This window comes from Micropterus salmoides, unplaced genomic scaffold (assembly GCF_014851395.1).
Source record: "Micropterus salmoides isolate LMB-PRFRI ecotype aquatic unplaced genomic scaffold, ASM1485139v1 Ms_hic_scaffold_8, whole genome shotgun sequence".
Taxonomy (NCBI): Eukaryota; Metazoa; Chordata; class Actinopteri; order Centrarchiformes; family Centrarchidae; genus Micropterus; species Micropterus salmoides.
In genome coordinates this window covers 34,386,756-34,408,523 of record NW_024044570.1, presented here as the reverse complement: position 1 = coordinate 34,408,523, position 21,768 = coordinate 34,386,756, and the positions used below count along the sequence as shown (strand labels likewise).

The 21,768-nt window shown below is 40.3% G+C and overlaps 1 protein-coding gene across 8 annotated transcripts; it reads right to left on the bottom strand.

Moving 5' to 3' along the window:
• Positions 1-2,654: 2,654 nt before the first annotated feature.
• si:dkey-30c15.10 (uncharacterized protein LOC559353 homolog) lies at positions 2,655-19,680 on the bottom strand. Of its 8 annotated transcripts, none has more exons than XM_038705857.1 (25): positions 19,524-19,680; positions 18,747-18,841; positions 18,419-18,604; positions 17,842-17,937; positions 16,371-16,555; positions 15,993-16,085; positions 15,333-15,425; positions 14,550-14,634; positions 13,015-14,355; positions 12,295-12,632; positions 12,108-12,193; positions 11,448-11,577; positions 11,083-11,218; positions 10,615-10,803; positions 10,304-10,430; positions 9,813-9,861; positions 7,799-7,852; positions 7,683-7,715; positions 7,562-7,583; positions 6,407-6,516; positions 5,838-5,891; positions 5,187-5,273; positions 4,814-4,921; positions 4,582-4,730; positions 2,655-4,024 (listed from the first exon to the last, which is right to left on the bottom strand). In XM_038705857.1, the coding sequence occupies exons 2-25, from the start codon at positions 18,838-18,840 to the stop codon at positions 3,871-3,873; spliced, it is 3,999 nt and encodes a 1,332-aa protein (XP_038561785.1). In that variant the 5' UTR covers position 18,841; positions 19,524-19,680; the 3' UTR covers positions 2,655-3,870. The 8 variants fall into 8 exon arrangements, with proteins under 8 accessions (XP_038561785.1, XP_038561786.1, XP_038561788.1 ...); XM_038705858.1 differs by having other exon boundaries at positions 15,333-15,422; XM_038705860.1 differs by having other exon boundaries at positions 18,437-18,604.
• Between the last annotated feature and the right edge of the window lie 2,088 nt (positions 19,681-21,768).

Sequence of the window (21,768 nt, the reverse complement as noted above, 5' to 3'; positions counted from 1 at the left end):
TAAGCCGGATATCAATCGTGATTCCCATAACTTCATTAGTAGGTCATTAACCTTCTTTTAACACCAGGTAGATAAACTTTGTGGCTCTATTGTTGATGCTGAACAAAAAGTGTTTTTCCACTGAAACAAAAACACTGTGTCGCTGACCCTCTCTGATCCGCTGCAGCTGTCTGACCAGCGCCAGCTACTACCACTGAGGGAAGTTTGTTTATTTGCAGCTCAGTCAAGTCCTCTGACCCCGCCGCCCTGTTTACGCCTCCAAGCTTCCCGGACCTCTTCAAAACACAGCAAGGAGTGTGCCAAGTGGCCCTGTGGCTGGAGCCAGAACAAACACGCTTTCTGAAGGGAACGTGGGACCATCATCTCTCAGTGCTGCTGCAGATTTCCTCATGCAATTTTAAACGTTGTGCATTGGCGCTCTGTGAGTTGTGTTTGGATAACAATTTCTCTCAACAAAGGAAAACGCTGCGAAAGAACAGACTCTGAGAAAGCTTGTGTAGGAAGTGACTAATATGGGTTGTTGAATGTTAGGGGCTGTACAGATATTATTTTGGTAGGGAGGGAACCTAATTTTTCACCCTCCCCATGGTTACTGCCACTATCTCAAGCATAAAGAATTAAAATGATGTACACCAATTTAATTATGCAAAGACAGATTTCTTGGAGTCAGAGGAGACAAGCTGTGAACATAATACTGACATTTTATCACATTAAAAGTTGATGGCGAACTTGCATATACTTGCACATACACATTTGGCAGATACAGAGCAACTTTAGCATCTACTTGATGTCGTGTTTCTGGCCCTCTGCTGCTGGAAAGGACGCAATGAGAGCGTGAGAGTGAATCAAAACAATGAGCTGAAAGATGCACTCAAGGGGAACTGCAGACTTGGGTGATCAATTACATCTGTACAACAGTGCAAGGTTGTAATTTCAGGACATAACAGCTCGCTCATTTATGAATATACTGCCATCAATTCACATCTATGGAAGCCCTAAGAGGTCATCCATTTTTTTTTTTTTACATTTTCCTGTGGTAACAGGGTAATTATTTTGTGATCTTGAGAAAATGATCCCGTTATCACAAGAACACAGCATTTGTTATCTCAAGATAATTATCCCATTATCACGGGAAAACGGGAGAAAGAAAAATATTTGAATAGATGGCTTCTTAGGGCTTCCGTATTCCTCTGCCTGGACATCCTCACACAACTTTCACAGCGGTTAGTTGTTTTTTTTTGTAATGTTCAAATGCTTTTAATAAAAGAGTGCATGTTGAAGCACTATTGTTTTGCTTTTTACCGTGGTATTGAATTGGTATCAATACTCGTGGAGTTTTACCGGTATTGGAATGGACTACTAAATTTCACACATTTTTTAAATGGACACATTTTCCATTACATGATCATAAAAAAAGGCCATAAAACCCAGAATGTCAGAATTCTTTTCAACAAAATTAAAAATGACAATACTGTTCCCCCTTTTCTGACTCCTGATTTTTTCACAGTACCTTACTCTCTTTGTGTTAAGAGCGTTGGACCACAGGATGCAATTCTATATTAAACAAAGTTGTGTGGAATCAGACTAAAATATCCATACTGATCAAGGTAGTTGCCCATTTCTTAGTCACAGTAACAAGACCAGCCTCCTCAGTATCATTTCTCAGATCTTTGCCACGCACGAACAATTTCCTCCGGAGCCATCAAGGGACAGAGCCAGGGCTGGCACACCAGGATGTTGTGCAGAGTGTATTCCTGTCAGGGTGGGACCACATTGCTAAGGACGAGGCCGATGACATGCTGTTCTTTAGTCTTGTCACACTGACAGCGAGTCCCCCCCCCATCTGTAATTCTGGTTGCTCAGTTACTCCCTCTGCTGTAGATCTAACAATAATCTCATCTGCATTCACAGCCCGTCCAAAAAGGATGAAATCACTCCAATATGACATCTCGCATCCAAACAAATGACACCAGTGTTGTAACTTTTATACATTTGGACTGGTCCATCAGCCATTCACACATGATCCAAAGCATAATATTTCACCAACTACTGGTCATGTTGATTTGAAATTTACAGTGGATGTTCCTGGTCATCAGACCTTTCCTCTAGCTTCTATTTGCATTAACTTTATGTACTGAGCTTAAATTACTACCCCAAAATCTGACAAACCCATAGAAATTCACTGTACTAACCACTGCCCAGCACCCAGTGTATAAGAACGCTGAAACAGCCAGTGTTGCCAGTTCAACATAGCTGTGTTCTGTAAGCAGAATCAAGTGCTCCCCTCCCCTTGTTGTTGTCATCACCTTGAGCTCCATAACACCCTGCAACACCTCCGCCCAAAGGAGCTATGGGACTAACAGGAAGTCTAATTCCAGACCACTTCCTGTATGACATTCCTGACCTGAGCCGCCTTCCTGCCAGAGTCTCTCAGGCTCCGTATGTATAGATCTATAGTTCCACCAGGCAATGTATACACGCTGGAGAAGAATGGGGTGAGAAATAAAGTATTTCAACACATTAAATCTACTTGTCTGTGACATCTGTTAAAAATAACAATGTGCACCCACTTTAACAGGTTTTCTATTGAAGAGAAAATGGAAATATCAACGTGATACAGTGTTATAATCGGTCAAGTCTATCAATTTAAACAGTTTGGTAGCAATTTCAATCCATTTATTTTATTGGTACCTTCAATTAACTGCATAGAATGAGAGTTCACACGAATAACATTTAGAACAAAGAGACAGAGTGATAAGTGGAAATACATGAAAAAGAACAGGACATAGGGACAGGACAGAACAAACTACATTCATTGCAGCAGCATCATTACGGCCCCTTCTTTTACCTCATTAGATCTCTCACCCACTGTATTACACATATAATATGGGTTTAAACATGTAAATATATGGGTTTGTGTGTGTGAGTAACACAAATCATGTACTTGAATATGGAATAAGAATGACCACTTCAGGCCACTGGGAAAAAGGTAAAAAAAAAACAAGATGCCAGTGACACGTACTGACAAGAGGGATAGATACAGATTTTGACTGGTTATTCCTTCAGGAAAAAAGGCACACAGGCAAAAGTGTTGTTCTGTCACATTTCAGAGAATTAACGACCAAATATATGTTGGTTCAGTGGAACAAAAATCCTGCGCTAACTTCCACCTAGAATTGATTGACTGGGCCCATTATCAAGAAAGCTCCCATTCCAACACCTCTTCTAATACATTCTCACCCTAGGTTAGTTTACTAGAGTGTAAAATTTCCTTCTTCAATATTTATTAGTTTTTTTATTTATCCTTCCAGTTCAAACGATACAAAAATACAATATTAATCTAAATATGTGTAAATTACTTCAAATATATATATAAGCTACAAGAGAAGGTTCACCGTCGCTCTTGAAAGTGACCAAATAATATTACCAACAATGGCTAAAGCAGCTGATTGCCACAGAGAAACAAGTCAAAATAAAACCTAATTTCCACAAAATGATGATAAAGAAAAACTAAAACTTTTCAAATGGCAACTGTAACTTAGCAAATACCAACAGTAATGATTGGATTCAGGTTAAAAGAAACAAACTGTATGAAAATCAAATAGATATCTCCCAAAGATAAATCAACATAAGATACATAACGTTTTGCCTTGCCAACTGTTTGTAATTTGACACTTTCATTTCAACAGTGAAACGGAGCCTACAAAGAACAGGCTCATCTCCTGCAGCTCTGAGATAAAGAATCTAAAGCCTGATGTCAGCTCATCTACCTGCCATTTAAAGGCTGCTTCCAGGGTGCTATCACAGATCCAAGGCAGCAGAAACTGCAACAGATCGCATGTGAGCAGGTCTTTTGGCTTAGTGATGTATTTACAGTATGCTCTCCCTCAAGTTCCAACTGCTGGACGTGTTGGGCTGCTGACGTCCTGACGTTCGGTTCCATGTGTGATGGTCCAGAAGAGCTTGGGTGAGTTTCTCCATCCAGTCCAGCCTTTCCTGTTTGGTGTCAGCTGAAAACCAACACCTGGACAAGAACAACATCCATCAGTTTGTGATCATGGGACCATTAAAAGAACTGTTAAAGAAGCCAGGCATGTTATATATGCGTGTGTTATCTATCAGTTACAGTGATCGGTGTACTTTGGTAAACTTAGTGTAAAATCACCCCCCCAAATTAAAGAGCACATTCAGTGGCACATAATGTAGATTTAGTAGAGTGTAGAGCCTGCGTGTCTTTTTCAATAGTAATTACACTGTTACAAAAAACATTTCTAGGCAAAACCCAATCACTGATGTCACAGAAGTTTCCCATCAACTGTCAAATGTAAAAACACCCTCCCCTGTGACATCACTAGCTGGTTGCAGCCATAAGAGTAACATGCTTCAAGCTAATTGCATATATTATTCTATATTGTCCAAAATGTCCAACTTCACACATTGAAAGCATGTTGATTACAAGTCAACAACACAAAAAACAAATCCCGACATACGTTTTGAAGCTCTCAATTATAACTAAAACAAATGTTGTCTATTTACACTTCACTAACTCAAGGGTGGGGTAAAGTTTCTATTCAAACTTACTTGGCAAAGGCATCCTGGCTGTCATCCTGCTGCTGCTGCGGGGTGTTGCTCACTAGCTCAAAGGTGAAAGGTCGCGCACACAAGTCCCTCTCCACAGGCCTGACACACTGACTGGGAGAGCTGGACAGAGAAATGCTGCCCTCTGCGTCCTGGGGTGTTAAAACAAATTGACATCAATTAAAAGTGACTTGGTGGCTTTGTGTGCAAAGTCTGTCCGTTCGTCTATCTTTACCTTTGTTTCTCTGTCATTGGGGTGGTTCCAGTAGTACATGTTGCATCCCTCCAGAACAAAATATCGGCGATGCCACACCCCATATCCACTGATCAACTCAAACATTGTCTTGGAACAAAACCACAAAAAAAGAGGAGTGAATTTAATGCAACAAATATGCAGTTTGAAACAGTTTGTAACATTTGAGGGAATTTATTTTGTCTGATTTGAAGTGGAAAGGTGTTTTATGTAGAGTTTAGCAAAGACTGAAGTTCTCTGTTTGGTTTAACATACCGACACTTCCTTGAAATAATTATGACATTTATGAGATTCTCTCACCCAATTTACTTAACCCTAACCTTATGGGACTAAATTGCAACATGACATTACTAACCAGGAAGCCTTGGTGCTGCACATTAGAGTGACTTTCACTGTCCAGTTGCAGGTAGATGCTGCCCTCTAGAGGAGAGAGAAAAGGCACCTGTGGTCCGGGGAGGAGACACACTGTTAAACTGGTACGACATGACAGACAGCAAGAAACAGACAAAGAATATTTTGAAGAATTTCATTACATGCTCTTCGTTGACTTCTCTATAGAGAAGCTACCTGTTTTTGTAAAACTGTGACCCGATGTGTTCACAACTTGTAAGTCTTAAAAGATTTCATTTGTGACCGTTAGATTTACTGTGTAATTATGAGCAGGAATCACAATGGTGAGAACAGCATTTTGGAGTGAAATTCTTCTTGTATATTTAGACGGCTGGCCCGCACACACACACCCCCACACACACACACACACACACACCAGAAAGAACTTAACAGATGAAATGACACTTGATTAAAAATGTAGTTTCTATGCAGTGATTTTCTTCCCAGATATCATGTAAACTAATAAGAATTGACCACAAACAACACAGTTAAGGCTGAGGCGGCGGTTAATTTGCATGACGGAAATCACGAGTCAGAGTGTAGGTTAATTTTTGCTGAGGAGCAGAGGGAAACGATGAGAGGTGAAGGACCGACAGTGTTGTGAAAAGTGGGAAACCTTTTCCTGAAATTCATCTCCCAGCAGCCTCCTGATTTTGCCTTCAAATTTCATCTGAATGGAGGAAGCAAGACAGAGGGGGGGGGGAGGCAGACAGGGAGGGGCAGAACGTTACATCACCAGTGAGCCCACCTGTGTGTAGAAACTTCTAACAGAATTATAAAAATACCAAAAGTGTGGTCTGGTGGTGCTACTGTACTTGTGCAAAACCTGGTGAAGTGAATGTGTTACCTGGGCCATGCTTTTCCCTTCTGAATGCTATGATTCAATTAAAAACTACCAAACTGCATATGAAATTAAAAAGAACTTGACAAACATATTTTAGTTGAAATGGCTAGGGCTGTTTTATATCATTGAAATTCACAAGATCCCTGTAGGTTCTATTGGTTGGTAACTTTGAAAATTACTGAGCAACAATCCTGCTTTTCACCAACGCTACCCAGTACATTTCTGCAGAAGACACAATCTTCTGGCCCAGAGTAGGAAAGCCACGTATTAACCTTTAATTCCCCGAAGAGGCCAAAAACAGTGAGAGCAGTGCTTCCATCAATATCGAGACAGATTATTACCTTATCCAGAGGGAACTTGCTGTGTCCCAGGGAGGCCAATGTGATCTTATGGGAGCCCACCAGACAAAAGTTACTGGAGCGACGAGTGTTGAGAGCAGGAAGAGCAGCAGCTGAAGGACAAAGAAGTGCACAACAAACATGAAATGATCTGTCAGCAAAATACATGTTTTCCATTGATGGTTTATTCAGTTAGTGAAGTTTAGAACCAAACAGAATGTTTATTGTCCATGTGGGAAACAAACAAGCAGTTAATATAGCACACACATAGACAAGGTCACATTACATATTAAAAACAGTTCATGTTAATATCTGTAGCTTTGTGGAGTTCACAATATTAGTGGCACTTGGGATGAAGGACATCTTAAATACATTTTTAGTTGCCAGAGGGACGCCTCCCAGAACTTAAAGGCTCAAACTGGCTGAAGAGCGGATGAAAGCTATCTTCCAGGATACTCCCCGCCTTCTTTCTCGTCCCGTCGCATAAAAAGGCCTTTTGGGGTTTGCTGAGGGCCAGAAAGGCAGCTTCACCTAAAGAGTCTGTTATATCTAAAAGGCCAACTAACTAAGGCCATGTCATCAGCATACTTAAAGATTCTAAATTAATCATAAATGTTTTGGTAATGACAGAGAACGGCACAGGGGAAAGAACACAGCCTTGTGGGAAGCTTGACATGAAATGATTTTGGAACTGTGCGAGGCACCGAAACAATCTTGCAAAAATTCCTTTACGTTGAGGAGCACAGTCTTTGAGGGGACGGGCTTTTAGACCATCTAGGCAGTCTTGTTGGTCTTAAATTTAAGCCACATCATCCTCACTGATGTCTCTACATGAAAATTGTTGCACGTCATCACATTCTGTCCTGCTATCTGGTGTGTCAAATCCATAGTAAAAATTGTTCAGGTCAGTAACAAAAATTTGACTGTTACTGACAGGAGTACCATCTTTTTGCTGGATCTGCCCATTAAAATAAAGTGTACTGAAGGTTATTTGGCACAAAGTAGGGGCTCCATATCAAATTCACATTTTATTTTTTGTATACCAAATGTTCTCTAAACATGTATTAGCTACTGTCCTAGAGTTGCTGTTGAGTTGAGTTAAGCAGGGTTAAAATTAAGCTCTTAAATTAATACTGACCAAAATAATATTCTACTTACATGTCAGACTGTGACCAGATCTCTGTTAAAAATAAAGGAAAAAGGTTTAGGTAATGTTTCCAAGAGAGGTGGGGGGAAAAAACTAATAAAACAAGACACAGTGTAATAGCTGGATACTCACAGTGATAGTATTCAGAAGCTTTCTTGGTGTGACCTGAATATGTGAAGACACCATTAATAAATTAGACTGTCATTGATAATCACACACGTGGCTCATTATTTGGCTCACCCACTTACCCGTGACTTGGTGGTGGTCCGATCCGTGCTGCAGTTACTACCTGAAGTGTGGGACTAGATGGCACAAAAACAGGCACATTAAAAATCTAGAAATTACATGAGATGTAACAATGCTGTGCATTTAACAACTTTCTACAACTAAAAAAAAGCTGTAAAAAAAACAACAGTTAAATAAAGTTGAGACACTATTCTCTAGCCCTGACTTAATGTACCTTTAAATCCTACATTCACCATGACTGTGGAACTGGTTCCACTAGACTTACCAACAGCCACTCTAGAAAAAACATGGTTTCAATGAGGCCTGTTGCAATTATTCCATGATCGCCTGATCTTGATTATTTGAGGTAAAGCCAATATTTACACAGTAGATTCCATAATCAAGGGACGTTTTGCAGTTAATTATTTACATGTTGATATTTAGTTTGTTTTGCTTATATTCTTAATATATTATGTTTACTTTGAATTATTACAATTAGATTTTGTTTCCTGTGATGCAAAATAAAGAAATACACATACGTCCCGCCAGCCAACACTTAATGACACTATTGGTCAGCAGGTAACTGCAAGTGCAGACTGGAGCTGCACAGCTTTCAGAGCTTGTTGTGGACTTTTGGAGCATCCCGAGATGAATGGTGGACTTTTCTTTTAGTTTTCACCAAGTTTATTTTTGTATGAGGTGAAGTGGATTAATTAATAAACCCTCTTGCTTTATTCTACAGGAGCGGGTGGTGAGCTGCGTGGATGTACACTGTACCACATTTTGGATCCTACAGGTGAGGGTCCATCTGCTGGGTTAAGGCAAATAATTTGTCTACCTGAGCAAGAGCTTCCAATGTCAGGAAAAAACCCTTCATACAAGTGAAAAACATTTTTACTGATGTGTTGATGTGATAAAGTTTTGTTGAAATTGTTTGATGTCCCTTCCATCCAGCTTTTCTAATTAAGTTGACATTAAATGCTTGAATGAAAACATGGCTTTGTATTTTAGTTTTTGAAAATTAAATCTAAATCATTATCTGTCTTCTTGAACCTTTTTCATTACATTAGGTAGGCCTGCATAACAGTTTTAGAACAACTGTTCAGCAGAGCTGGAGGTGGAACATTGTTTACAATGCACACAAGCGCAAACTATAACGTAGGCCTAGTTGCAAAACCAAACACAGCAGCACCGCTGTGTGAGTACAGTAAAGAGGACAGTATAGAAAAAAAATAATTAAAAGGTGGGGTAAGCGATTCTATTCTAATAAGTCTTTTTGTCAAATTCTCTGAATATCTCCTCACAGTCCGCTAGCTAGAAACAAATCTGGTGTTTGTACACAGGCCTGGGTCTGTAAATGGGAAACAAACAAAAGTGGCCCGCAACACTATCCCAGCCAGACCTCTGTATCTAGAAAAGTTAAATGAGTTGCCCACAGACATTCAGCTTCCTTTCTAGTTCACCAAGACATGCTGTTGTTGTGATGTTAGCTGTAGCAGCAGGAGAGTTATCGCTGTCTGGAGCTGCTGTGCTGCTCTGGGACCGTCTCGTCCTCTCTGCACGTTAGCTTCACAGCAGCAGCTGTAGCGACAGTTTGCTAACCCACAACTTAACTAACGTTCGTTACACTACTTGCTGTGTCGTTCACTATATAGAATGGTATCTGTCATCGTGTTAGATGTCTCCAGAATCGCTTATTCCACCTTTAAATCAAGTTAATTGCAGCTATTTGTATGACAATTGTACTCTAAAATCTCATGATTGTGTCTATAACATCCCCACCTACATCCAGAATAAACATGATTTTTCAGAAACTTAAAATATTTGTAATTCATGGCCATTACATAAGCCTACACACAATCATATAAAATACTCCCATGTGTCTTTGTTACGGAGCATAGGCTACAAGTAACACAAAAATGAAATGTGATTTACACTGAGAAAAATACTTTCACAACCACCTCGCTATTCTATTAATTTCAATTAATTAGTACCAAAGAATTACTCCAAATCAAAATGGCAAATGTTTTGTCTCACCAGGCTGTAGACTTCCACATCAATCTCAAAGGATGAGCGAATATCCTTCCTGACATATCAAGAAGACAAACAAAGCAATACATTACTCTATATATCCCCATCACCACATTCATACAGTCAGAATTTTCTACAAATACAAGGGCTAGTGAGCAAAGTCATTTTTCCACCCATCTATCGTCAACCGCTTATCCTGCGTACAGGGTCGCGGGGAAAGTCATATTTTAGATCCTGAAAATGAAACTTCCCCAATTTGGCTAAAGTAGCCTGGATGTAGCCATTCATTAATCATTTAACAAAATATAAATGTGAACCGAGCTATCCAGTGGTGTCCATCACTGATTGAAGCTGAAAACATTGTTCTGCTTGTGAGAAAAAAATAAAAATAAATAAAATACACACTGTCAATATGTAAACACAGCAAATGAGTGCTAAAAGCATCATAAGACTTGTAAAATAAAGTCACCACAACCAGCTGATGAACGGCAGCTTACAGAGTGACAGAAGTAGGGAAGGAGATGGTGTCTCCATTTTGAGCATCAGCAGCCGTGGCCAGTGGCGTGGCCACAATGTTGCAGGGCCCGTAGCGGATCAGGACAAAGAAGTAGTGACTTGGCCGACCTACATGTGTACACAAACAAATCAGTTCTTATAAAGTGTATGTCAACCTCTACATTTGAGTTAATTTAGCCCTGAATTTTGAAATTCAGAAGTTTTTTGTATCAATAATGTTAATTATGAGGCAATTAAAAATTACACATAATCAAAAAAAAAATTGTTGAAAGAAATGTTCTTGCTGTGCTACCTGTGCGGTTGTAGGAGGAGCAGACAAATTCAACCTTGAGAGGCAACTGAATGTTTGTGATGCTGACAGTCCCTCTGCAGGGCTGCTGGGAAACACAGTCCTTGTCCTCCCCTGCTGCCTCTCCTGACTCGGAGTTCTTCTCCTCCCTCAGTCTGGCCACCTCTGCCAACAGGGCAGAACGTTTCTCGCCTGAAACAAGTGAATGACAAGAATAATAAGAAACACAGATAGATAATAGAAAATGAAGAAATATGCTTTTGTTATTGCTTTGAATATAATTATTTAGGCTTTGAAACAAAAGGTGTAAATGCAATTGACATCAAATAAATGTATGTTTTGTAGCTGTCTCTTGCTACTCTGTTTATTATATTATTTTATCAACTGTATGTAAAATCTTTAACAGAATAATACAGCTTCCTATCTAAAAGGTACACAAAAATGGGACTATTAAACCAAAAATCTACATACAGGAGACCAGCAGTAGCTTCTCAGCTTCAGCCTCTTCCAGTGAGCCTCGTCCGTGCTCCTCATCGGTACAGCAGCTCAGAGCCTGCAGGGTCTGGTTGACCACAGTCTGCAGCTTCCCTGCTTCTTCATTAAGAGCCTGAACAAACAGGACAATATGAAAGACTGAGGGTTACTCAGGACCTATACTGGATTTAATTAAAATCAAAAAGGAGGTCAATTTCGGCAGTTGTAGCGCAGTTTACATTTACAAGTGACTAGACTAATGGATTCTGAATCATTCTGAATACTGACAGCCCTACTAACTGTGAGTTGATTAACAACAGTCAATGGATTGGCCTTCTTAAATTAGATTAGCTAAAACACACCTTGATTTTCTCCTTGGTGTTGACAGAGGGCTGAGGTTGGGACATCTCTGGAGCTCGTCTCCGAACCCCAGGAGAGACACTCTGAGTGGTGGGCAGCTTACTCTGTCGTTGTGTGCGGTAGGCATCAATACTGTCAATCACAGAACAACCGATCAGTCAACATACAGTCAAATTTAAGCATAAAGTATGTTAACAAAATAACCACAAATTGAGGATTGTTACTGACTGTACAGCTCCTATACTTGAAAGAAAAGCTGAAGAAACAGTAATGAGTGAGAAGAAAATAATGACAATACAATCTGACATGTCATGTTCATATAATTGCATGATTAAAAATTAAGCAGCCTTTAAATACAGACATACATTTCAACAGTACGGCAACCAAAACCCTATTTATCCTATCTGGACCCATATAATGAAGTCAAATTATAGCTTCAGGATTATGGGCCCGCTGGTCCAATATTTACATCTTCAAAGTTCTACATAACATATTCATAAGTGAGTTTTTATCTTAAACTTCATTTAGCAGTGCTCTTGCAGTTACAGTGTTGACCGAAGACAAAAGACAAAACAGATGATTCATGACCGATGACTCAGAGTTTATTCCAAAGAGATTTTGAATTTGAACTATTTTTTATGTTGCTACTGTTTTAGCTGTACCTGTATAGAGGAGCAGGAGGGGTAGTGGTCTCTTCTGGAGTCACGAGCAGAGATGGAGTATTGGACATCTGGCTCGCTGCCAGCCGCTGTTGGGTGAATATGGAACATTAACACAGCTATTAATCCAGAAAGCTCCTCTAATGGAAATGGAAAGTATCAACAGCTCAAAGTTATGACTTAATCTTACTAGAGGGGTGACCACGGCCTCTACAGACTTGCTGAGGGGAGAGAGGATGCCGTCAGGAGGAAAAGTCAGCAGCTCATCTCCGTTGCTTTCAAGCTTCTTGCTCTCATCACACTCTTCTTCTTTGGTTTCCGCCTCTTCTTCACTTTTCTCTTTCTCTAACTCCGTTTCCATCTTATCTTTGTCTGCAGAACAAGCGCAAATCCCACTGTCGTAGTCCTCAATGTCGTCATCATCCGCCCTCCCCTCCTCCATCCTTCCAGCATATTCCAGAACCTCCTCAAACATCTGGTCGATTATTTCAGCAGTGTTGGTCTCATCATGAGAGCTTAGTTCAGCATCTTTGGACAGAAACATTCACAAATCTATCAAGTCACCTTCTAAAACAAATAAGGACTACCTAGATTGCCGGTGAGGAAGGGTAAAGAAAACCCACAATCAATGGGTGCCATACATGCATCTGTGCTGTAACAATTGTGTGCTCGTGGCCCCATATTGTTCTCTCTACTTATTACTTGTGTCGAGAATTGTGTCATTTTTCGAGTAAGACAAAACCAGCCATACAAATGTCTCCAAACAACACCTGTGCATAAACCCAGTACGCAGTGTGCCAATGACCAGTGATTTCTGTCTAACAAACAAATGACTTCACCACTGTGCTCCACATCTCCTAGGGTGTCCAGGAAGCCCAGGTGCTAACACCTACATCTTTATTGTTCTCACCCGACATGCTTGTCTCTGCCCTGGACTCCATGGAAGTATTGGTCTCAGACAGGGTTGAGTCATTGATTAGCTCAGGCTCCAGGATAAAGGTGACTTTCTTAGAGCTCTCTCCTCCCTCTGTGTTGTAGGTTTTTCCGGTCACTGCATTTATAGCACCCTGCCTTTCTGCATCTTGCTCCATTTCCTCTCTCTCCAAAAGGGGTTCTGACACCTGGGACTCTATCAAACACTGAGCTCCATCACTTCCATTAATGTCTGGTGATTCGGCCTGAGTCTCTGCTTTAGGTTTTGCTACATCTTCAATATTTCTTTCAAACTGTGTATACCCAGTCTGTGTTTCTATCAGAGCCTCAGCCACACATGCAAAACGAGATGCCTCGGTTTGTTTCACTCCGCTTTTTTGGCCTCTTCTGTCTGACTCTAGATTCATGTTCTCTTCTTTTATATTGACTGTCTGGATCCCCTTTGACTGTTGACATACATCATCCTTATGAGTACATCCTTCTCTGTCTTTCTGGTCTTGCTTAATTGTAAAGATGTCAATATCTCCTGTAACTGCTCCCTCATTTAAAGTAGACTGGTCCTTCACAGGGTCATCTAACCAGCTCTCTGACTCTAAATCTTGCTCCTCAAGTCTGGGTTTCTCATCTTTCTGCATTTCAGAGGAGTCAGCAATCTCAGCAGAGACATCATCCAAATAACATTCACCATCCTGGGAGTCAGAGGGTTCACTGTGATCTGCAACGCTGCCTCCTTTATCTTTTCCTACTCTGGTTGACTCCAAATCCACCCTCTCCTCTTTAACGCACGCATATTCCTCCTGTTCTTCAACTATAGACTCTTCCTCCTTGCACACCTTATGTTGAGGATATCTCCATGACCTTGACTCCTCATCTGTTGAAGGCTCAATCACATCTTCACTGTATGAAGAACCATCAAGGTCATCAAATTCTTCAACTGAAAACTCCTCAGACCCGCCCTGTTCAGTTACTTTGGAAACCTCACCTGTTTCCTTCATGTAGGAGTCCTCCGTTGATTCTAGCAAGCTCTGCTCTTCACCTATAGGCAACTCTGACACATTCTGGTCCTCACCAAAAGATGATCTGGAGAAACTCTGATCCTCGCTAAAAGACAACTTCAATACAGACTGGGTCTGTGGTTGTTGGGGCCCTAGCTGCATTTCCTCATTTCCAACCGAAGCCTTGTGCTTTTTCTCCTCCCCGGCTTCTTCAGCCTGATGAGTATTTTGCTCCTTCAATTCCATTTCCAGCTGCCCTTCATTCGAGTTATCAAGCTCTACAGATGCTGCAGCAGCTTCAGAGTCACTGAGGGCCTTTTCACCTGTTGAAAAAGTAGTCTCACATCTCAACACTAGGCTACCTAACCTTCACACTCAATATACTTATATATAGAGCTGGTACTGAGTATTCACAGCTATTTTATTATATAGAAGTGAAGGTGCCAAATGTTTTAAATATTTAGTGTAAGATATTATGTTGGAAAAACACAAGTCAATTTGATGTCAAAAGTCTTACCTGTCCCATCTGAAGATTGCTTCTTTACTCTTGATGTAGAAGCTTCAGTGAAACTGCCATCTTTCATCTCAGCATCACCATCCGCCTGTCGGAAGCAACAATGTAACAGGATACACAAATTTGACACAGTAAAGCAGAGCAGGGCTTTCTTTATCAATGCAACTAAACATACAAACAAAGAAAATTCTGTATCTTGTAGTTATTGTGATTTAGGTCATGTGCCCAACAACCAGAGAAACAGTGCCAAGAATGCGACGAGAAGAAAAAAAAAAGGATAAGGGAGAAGAGGCCCATTGTAACCAGTGGTAGAGCAATTAATGACATGGTGGAGTTATGCTGAAAAGTCAACATACATGTTCACAAACCCCTTCGAAGGTTACTGCATATTACAGGTATAATGATATAATTTCCAATAAAATATATGAAACAAATTGTGAAATTGTGACATTCATCTCTAAGTAGCCTGTTACCTTTTCATGACCCCACTATGACATCTCAAATGAGAAGGTTAGCTACTGTTCATTATGTGTCAAGTGAAAAACCAATCCCCCCAAACCACACCAGACTATTTTAGTGCACTTCTTCGAAAAGACAAAAAAGAGCCAACTAGAGCCATGTAAATGGGTAATTATGAAAACAAAAGTAGTATACTTGATGCTGATTATGACCTTATTCTGGTATTTAATTCTTATCACTGCGCAAATCAATGCTGCCCATTTTGTGGCTCTAAGCATTGGCCATGTTTCAAAGCACAAAAGTGAAGTTATTTGGTCACAGACTCACATCCCAGGGCTGCATGGGAGGCCACTGAACTCTCCTTCTAGATCTAGGAACCCAGGAGGAGGGAGATGAGGGGCCAGGAGGGGTCCTTCCCTGCTAATGTTTACATAAGCTAGTGTGTAAAAAACACTCAACAAACTGGGCAAATGGCTCACTAAACAAAGAAACGTCCACAAAAATAAGACATAAGATGTCATTGATCTGGAGAGTCTGTTACTGATGGACATACTTGCTGACCAAAGGGGGGGCACCCAATTTGCATATGTGATACCTATCATTTCTTTCTTCATTCCACCCACAGAATCTGCAAAGTATCCAAACACTAAGGCCTAACCCTTCTCTTCTCTCAGCTACTTCTGACAGTATCAGAAAACTACTGAAAACAGCTAGGAACTACACGAGTTTGCTTTGGTCTATATATGGTTTATGAGCCAACTCAACTACATGTACTTCAATATAAGAGATTTAGTTTTAATTAGTTTTTTTATTATTTAATTTATTTTTGCTTTCTGTACCAAACAAACATATTTCCACAAGCGCCACAGGAAAGGTTATGACACATTTTAGTTTGACCAAACAAAAAAATGTGATTTCAATAATATTTTGATTAATTGTTCAATTGTTGAATATTTGAAACACAAAATATTACGATCACAAACCCACCTGATTTAACGAGGGATCAGAGCTGCTCCTTTTCAGCCAGGCATTCTCACTGATTGGTTGGAAATGCAGCTGGTTCAGCTCTTGCTCACGTTCCTGATCAGTGAAACCATGTCAGACATAAACTCTACAGGTACTCCGACAAAAATAATTTAAGTACAAACAGCACAATTGGATTCTTTTCATAAAATGAAGGGTACTGCAGCTGCTAGCAGGTTAAACTTTGAAAGATTTTAACAGTAGTCTAACAAATAATGTATGTGTAAATGATTTATCCCACAGGATTTTGAGTTACTTTGCCCATCGAGTTACAAGAATTTGAGCTAGAATGGTGTAGAATTAAGTAATTTGCATTTCAGTAATAAAAGCCCCTGAACCAACCTGGCGAATGCGAGAAGCCTGTTTGGAGCTGGGAGTTGTACTGCTGTGGAGTTTATTCTGGATGCCAGATACAAAGTTGGAGCGGATCTCAGGGCAGGGGTTGGCAGGGCTCAGCGTGGAGCCCAGGCTAGCCTGGAAGACTGGCACTTTAAATCGCTCCATTCGCTGATTAAATTCTCCCTCACCTTGAGTGAAAACATTTATAGAGATTTCAAACATTAATAGAAATCAATCCAAATTTAACTCTATATATTTCATTGGGGGATCTTCTCAAAAATATATTGCAGTAAGCTATCCCTACCAGGGCAGCAAAATATGCTAAACAGTCTCCTCCTATGTTATTGTCTCTGGAAATGAGTTAATGCACTCACCGTAGTTTTATCTTCTGAGGGTTTTTTTGTAGCACAATGGCAATAACACACTATTCACATCTTTTAAACTAATGAATGTTCAGTATTGTTTACCAATTTGTCTGCTACCAATTATGAATGGCTAAAAGGATCAAAAAAAGGTCACATAAGTATTACCTTCAATCTACATACATGTTCATGTAAAACTTAAGCAACACACTACAAATCTGCTTCTCTCGGGCTCTCTTTTTTTGTAACACAATTGCGAGTTTCTTCAACCATCTTTTCTTACTTACTCTAAATACCTTGCCAGCCACAGTGCTTATACGGGAACTCATATCCCAATCATGTTAGCTATATTTTAGCTTCTCTGTACTAGTTGCAGAGGGCCGTTGCTTTTCTCTGCATTTATTAATAGCATGCCACTTAACTATCTGTGTTGATAATACCACTGTGTATACACTGTCAACTAATGGTGATGATTTAAATAATACTATGAGGAATAAACTACATTTAAAAAAAGCCAAAGACTATGTCGTTTAAAAATGTGTTCAAGCTTAAATGTAGCTATTGTTTTTGGCTCAACGACACACTGCAAAGAGAGAGTCGATCTTCAGCTTTTTTCACTGAAATATAGTTATCAATCAAGAGAGGTGAGGAACGGTTACATAACTCTACCCCAACCAAAGACTAATGCTATGAAAAAATATATATCTTAAGAATATACAACAAAAAGGTTTTAACAAACAGCTAAAGAAGTAGTGTCATTGCAAAAATTGCAGACTACATGTATTTTATTTGAATATGTCCCCCAGGAAAAATAGTTGTTGTCAATGAAAAATCTAATAGGGATCCCAAGAAACAAGTTGTCTATGATTTTTATTAAGGATTTTACAGCTAGGTGTGGCAAATTCTTTCACTGACTGTGAGCTGAAGTCCAACCTCACACCCTCAGGACACTGTCAGGTCTGAGCTGAGGGCTAAAGACCACTATGCCTTTAATAGCTTTTTGCATTGACTTCGATCTTTTATGGTTTCCATATCTGTAAAAGACTGTCATGGGATTTGAAAATAGAAAAGTAACACTATATCCAACAGTGACATGTCTGATGCATCCTCACCGAGGAGATGAGCTCTGAAGCCCTTTTCCTGGATGATGGCTGATGGGCTGTCAGCCCCAGGATCTGACAGGCAACGCTGGGCCAGGGGAGCTCCTCCTGAAACAAGAAACAGTTGATGTTACAAACTACACTAGTTGTTTAACACCCACTGTCACAACAGCTTGACACAGATTGCTCAACACCTTGAGAATAGTTCTTATCTTTCATGCAGGTAATCCAGCTTGACTGTTGAACTTGGCTGCCATTTTGAGCAGTACTATAAACCCTGCCAAAATACACAGCAATACTCCATGCATGTGTGACCATATATGTACATATATACACTCACAGTTGCCAGTTTATTACGTTAGCTAAAAGTCATGCAGTCAAATACAACTGCTCTGCAGTAAATCCTCCCTTCATAAAAGGTTTTTGTTGAATCCATTTTAGAGGTGTTGATGCAACTTTAAGGTCATTTTTGAGGATGTATTTTGTGAACAGAAGTTTGTTGAATAGCATTGTGTTATAGTGAGAGGTATTTCTAATATTTAGTCTACAGTCAGAAATATAAATGGGCAGGAGGAGGCCATTAGCATGCCTGCGAAGGTAGGATTACCCTCTCGTCTCTGGCTGAGTTGCTGGACTCGTGACCGGACTGAGGGAACCATCGGTGTGTCTGGCTTTGTGTCTAGCTCAGCTAGTCGTCCAGAGGAGGATGGTTTAGGACTACGGTTCTCCTCACCGGCTGCCTCCAGACGCCGACGCTTCTGCCCATCATTCACCTCTGAGACATCAAATAGAAACAGGACAAAAGTATGTACTACATAGACATACTGTACTGTAAATATGTACTATGTAGACATACTGTATTAATAAAGATATACATGTGAACCTTCACGTTCCAGTTAATCCAGGTACAAACAAACCTGATTGTGAGAGGACATTGTCTTCAGAATCTGACAGAGGTGCTCTCTGTCTTTTCAAGTTGACTTTGCCAGTATTTTCCTCGCCAGCTTCCATACTGAGATGCAAAGGCAGTGACATTAAAGAGTGGATATGTAATTTAAGATTTCAGGAGTTATTGGACCGAAACCTTAAAGCACAAAGTTATTAATTCAAACAAGAGTCACGCCATTGCAGTTTCTATAGGGGTTAATGTTACCCCTACATAAATTGCCACGTCAGAGTTACAGAAAAGTAAGTAACGTTAATGAGAAAAGCTTGCATTCAGACGTTTTTCTACAGATAGGAAACACAATATTTGATAAAACGGCTTTAGCATTAAGTTAAAGTCATCCCAAATAAAATGTTACGTAACAACGCTCAGCGTTTCAGTTTCAGCTCAGATCATGTTTAAAATGAAACACACATTCACAGTCAGTGCCAGCCAGTCAGATAAAGACATAACGTTATCTTGCTAACACTGCCAACACAGCAATAACCCTGTGTTAGTTGAGTTTAACTGGTTCTCCGAGCACTGCCAAACCTGTAACTTTTTAGGGAGCTACGTTAGCTTGCTTGTTAGCAACACTGTCCTTTGAGTCAATTCTGGCTAGCTCATTTCAAGTTGCCCAGTTTAACGTTAAGTTAGCCTAAGTTAGCTTAGAATGACAAGCTAACTTTAGCAGGAACAAACTGTCTTGTTAACGTTTTAACAAAGTAGAAGAGCAGCTATATGCAGAGCAAGTCGTTTGATGTCTTACCTGAAAAGAAGTCTGTTTGAAACTAACGTTACAGTATGTATGAAACAGGTCAACACCAACTGACAGCAAACAAGAAACAACCCTCTTGTTGTTTTATGCTTTCAGTCTCCTCCTTCAACTTTGAATTTCAGCGGGTCTTCTGACGTTGTGGGAGCTATACAACTGGAGTCCCGTAAATACTGTCGAAGAGCGCTGATCTGGAACCAGGCCAAACATAGCAGGCATGTTTCTCTCAGCGAAATGCAGGAATCTGGAATCTGATCCCACGTCTGTACCTGCTGAATAAGTGAGGCCGTTTTACCGTATTGCACAGAGTAAACACGCAAAATCTGTAACATTGGGAAGAATAACATTATACAAGGGTTGTATAATGAGATGAAGTTTGTAGTTCCCTTTATGATACTCTCAAAGAAAACATTTAATACAAAAATTATAAAATGATATACAGAAATTAACAATTTTGCATGGTACAGTGCTGAGAAAGAACTTTTACTATCAAGAAGCTCTGTAGTCTAATGGTACAACAGCAGATACTTCTGCATCTCTTGCCAGACAAAAAAAAGTGTGAAAAGGCTGTGGCTGGGTGGGTACTGTCCTTTTGTATCCTTTGGACTCTGCGCAGGCACATTCCCACAGATATCACTGATGCAGATGGGTACCAATGATCTTCTGAGCAGTTTTAATCACCCGCTGCAGAGCCCTCCAGTCCTGGGCCGTGCACATCCCATGCCAATTGGTGGTATTTTCAGTCAGGATGCTTTCTAGTGCTCCTCTGTACAAAGTTTTTGTTGTTTTGGGTCACAGTGATAACTGATGGAGTCGCCCCAAACTCCCATTTCCCAGCAACCTGCACTTAGTAATAGTATTTATTTGTGGTTTGTGCAGAGACCACTGACTTGATTGACTTGTATTGCCTCTCTTCTATCTCACAACTGAAAACTGTCACTAGAGAGTGGTAAAATCTATAAACAGACAATAAAATAAGATATATTTCAGTGACATTTTCTTTAATATTTTGTCAAAGTCGAGTTTTAGTTTTAGTTTACTATGTTCTGAAATATGAGAAGCTGCCAAAATATATCTCAAATTTATCCTTGAAGAGGAAGTAATCATGTTTGCCAAATTAGTAAATGTACATACTGGATGTTATATACTGAAGAAAATTATAAACGCAACACTTTTGTTTTTGCCCCCATTCATCGTGAGCTGAATTCAAAGAATTCTAAGACTTTCTCTATGTACAGAAAAGGCCTATTTCTCTCAAATGTTGTTCACAAATCTGTCATAGTCTGTGTTAGTGAGCACTTCTCCTTTGCTGAGATAATCCATCCACCTCACAGGTGTGGCATATCAAGATGCTGATCAGACAGCATGGGGATTGCACAGGAGTGCCTTAGGCTGGCCACAATAAAAGACCACTCTAAAGCGTGCAGTTTCACTGTATTGGGGGGGGGGGTCCGGAAACCAGTCACTATCTGGTGTGACCAACATTTGCCTCACGCAGTGCAAAACATCTCCATCGCATAGTTGATCAGATTGTGGCCTGTGGAATGTTGGTCCACTCCTCTTCAACAGCTGTGCAAAGTTGCAGTCAGGTCGAGACCCCGATGAGGACAACAAGCATGCGGATCAGCTTCCCTGAGATGGTTCCTGACAATTTGAGCAGAAATTGTTTGGTTATGCAAACTGATTGTTGTGGCAGCTGTCCGGGTGCCTGGTCTCAGATGATCTTGGAGGTGAAGATGCTGGATGTGGAGGTCCTGGGCTGGTGTGGTTACACATGGTCTGCGGTTATGAGGCCGGTTGGATGTACTGCCAAATTCTCTGAAACGCCTTTGGAGACAGCTTATGGTAGAGAAATGAACATTCAATTCATGGGCAACAGCTCTGGTGGACATTCCTGCAGTCAGCAATAGCATGCTCCCTCAAAACCTGCAACATCTGTGGCATTGTGCTCTGTGATGGAACTGCACATTTTCGAGTGGCCTTTTATTGTGGCCAGCCTAAAGCACTCCTGTGCAATACCCTGCTGTGCTGTCTGATTTGTGAAATTTTTTTTTGAGAGAAATAGGCCTTTTGTGTACATAGAGAAAGTCTTAGATCTTTGAGTTCAGCTCGTGAAGAATGGGGGCAAAAACAAAAGTGTTGCGTTTATAATTTTGTTATATATATATATAGTATATAAAAAAGCCCCATGCATTACATTGTCAGCCCATTGACAGTATGCAAATCACTCAGATGATGG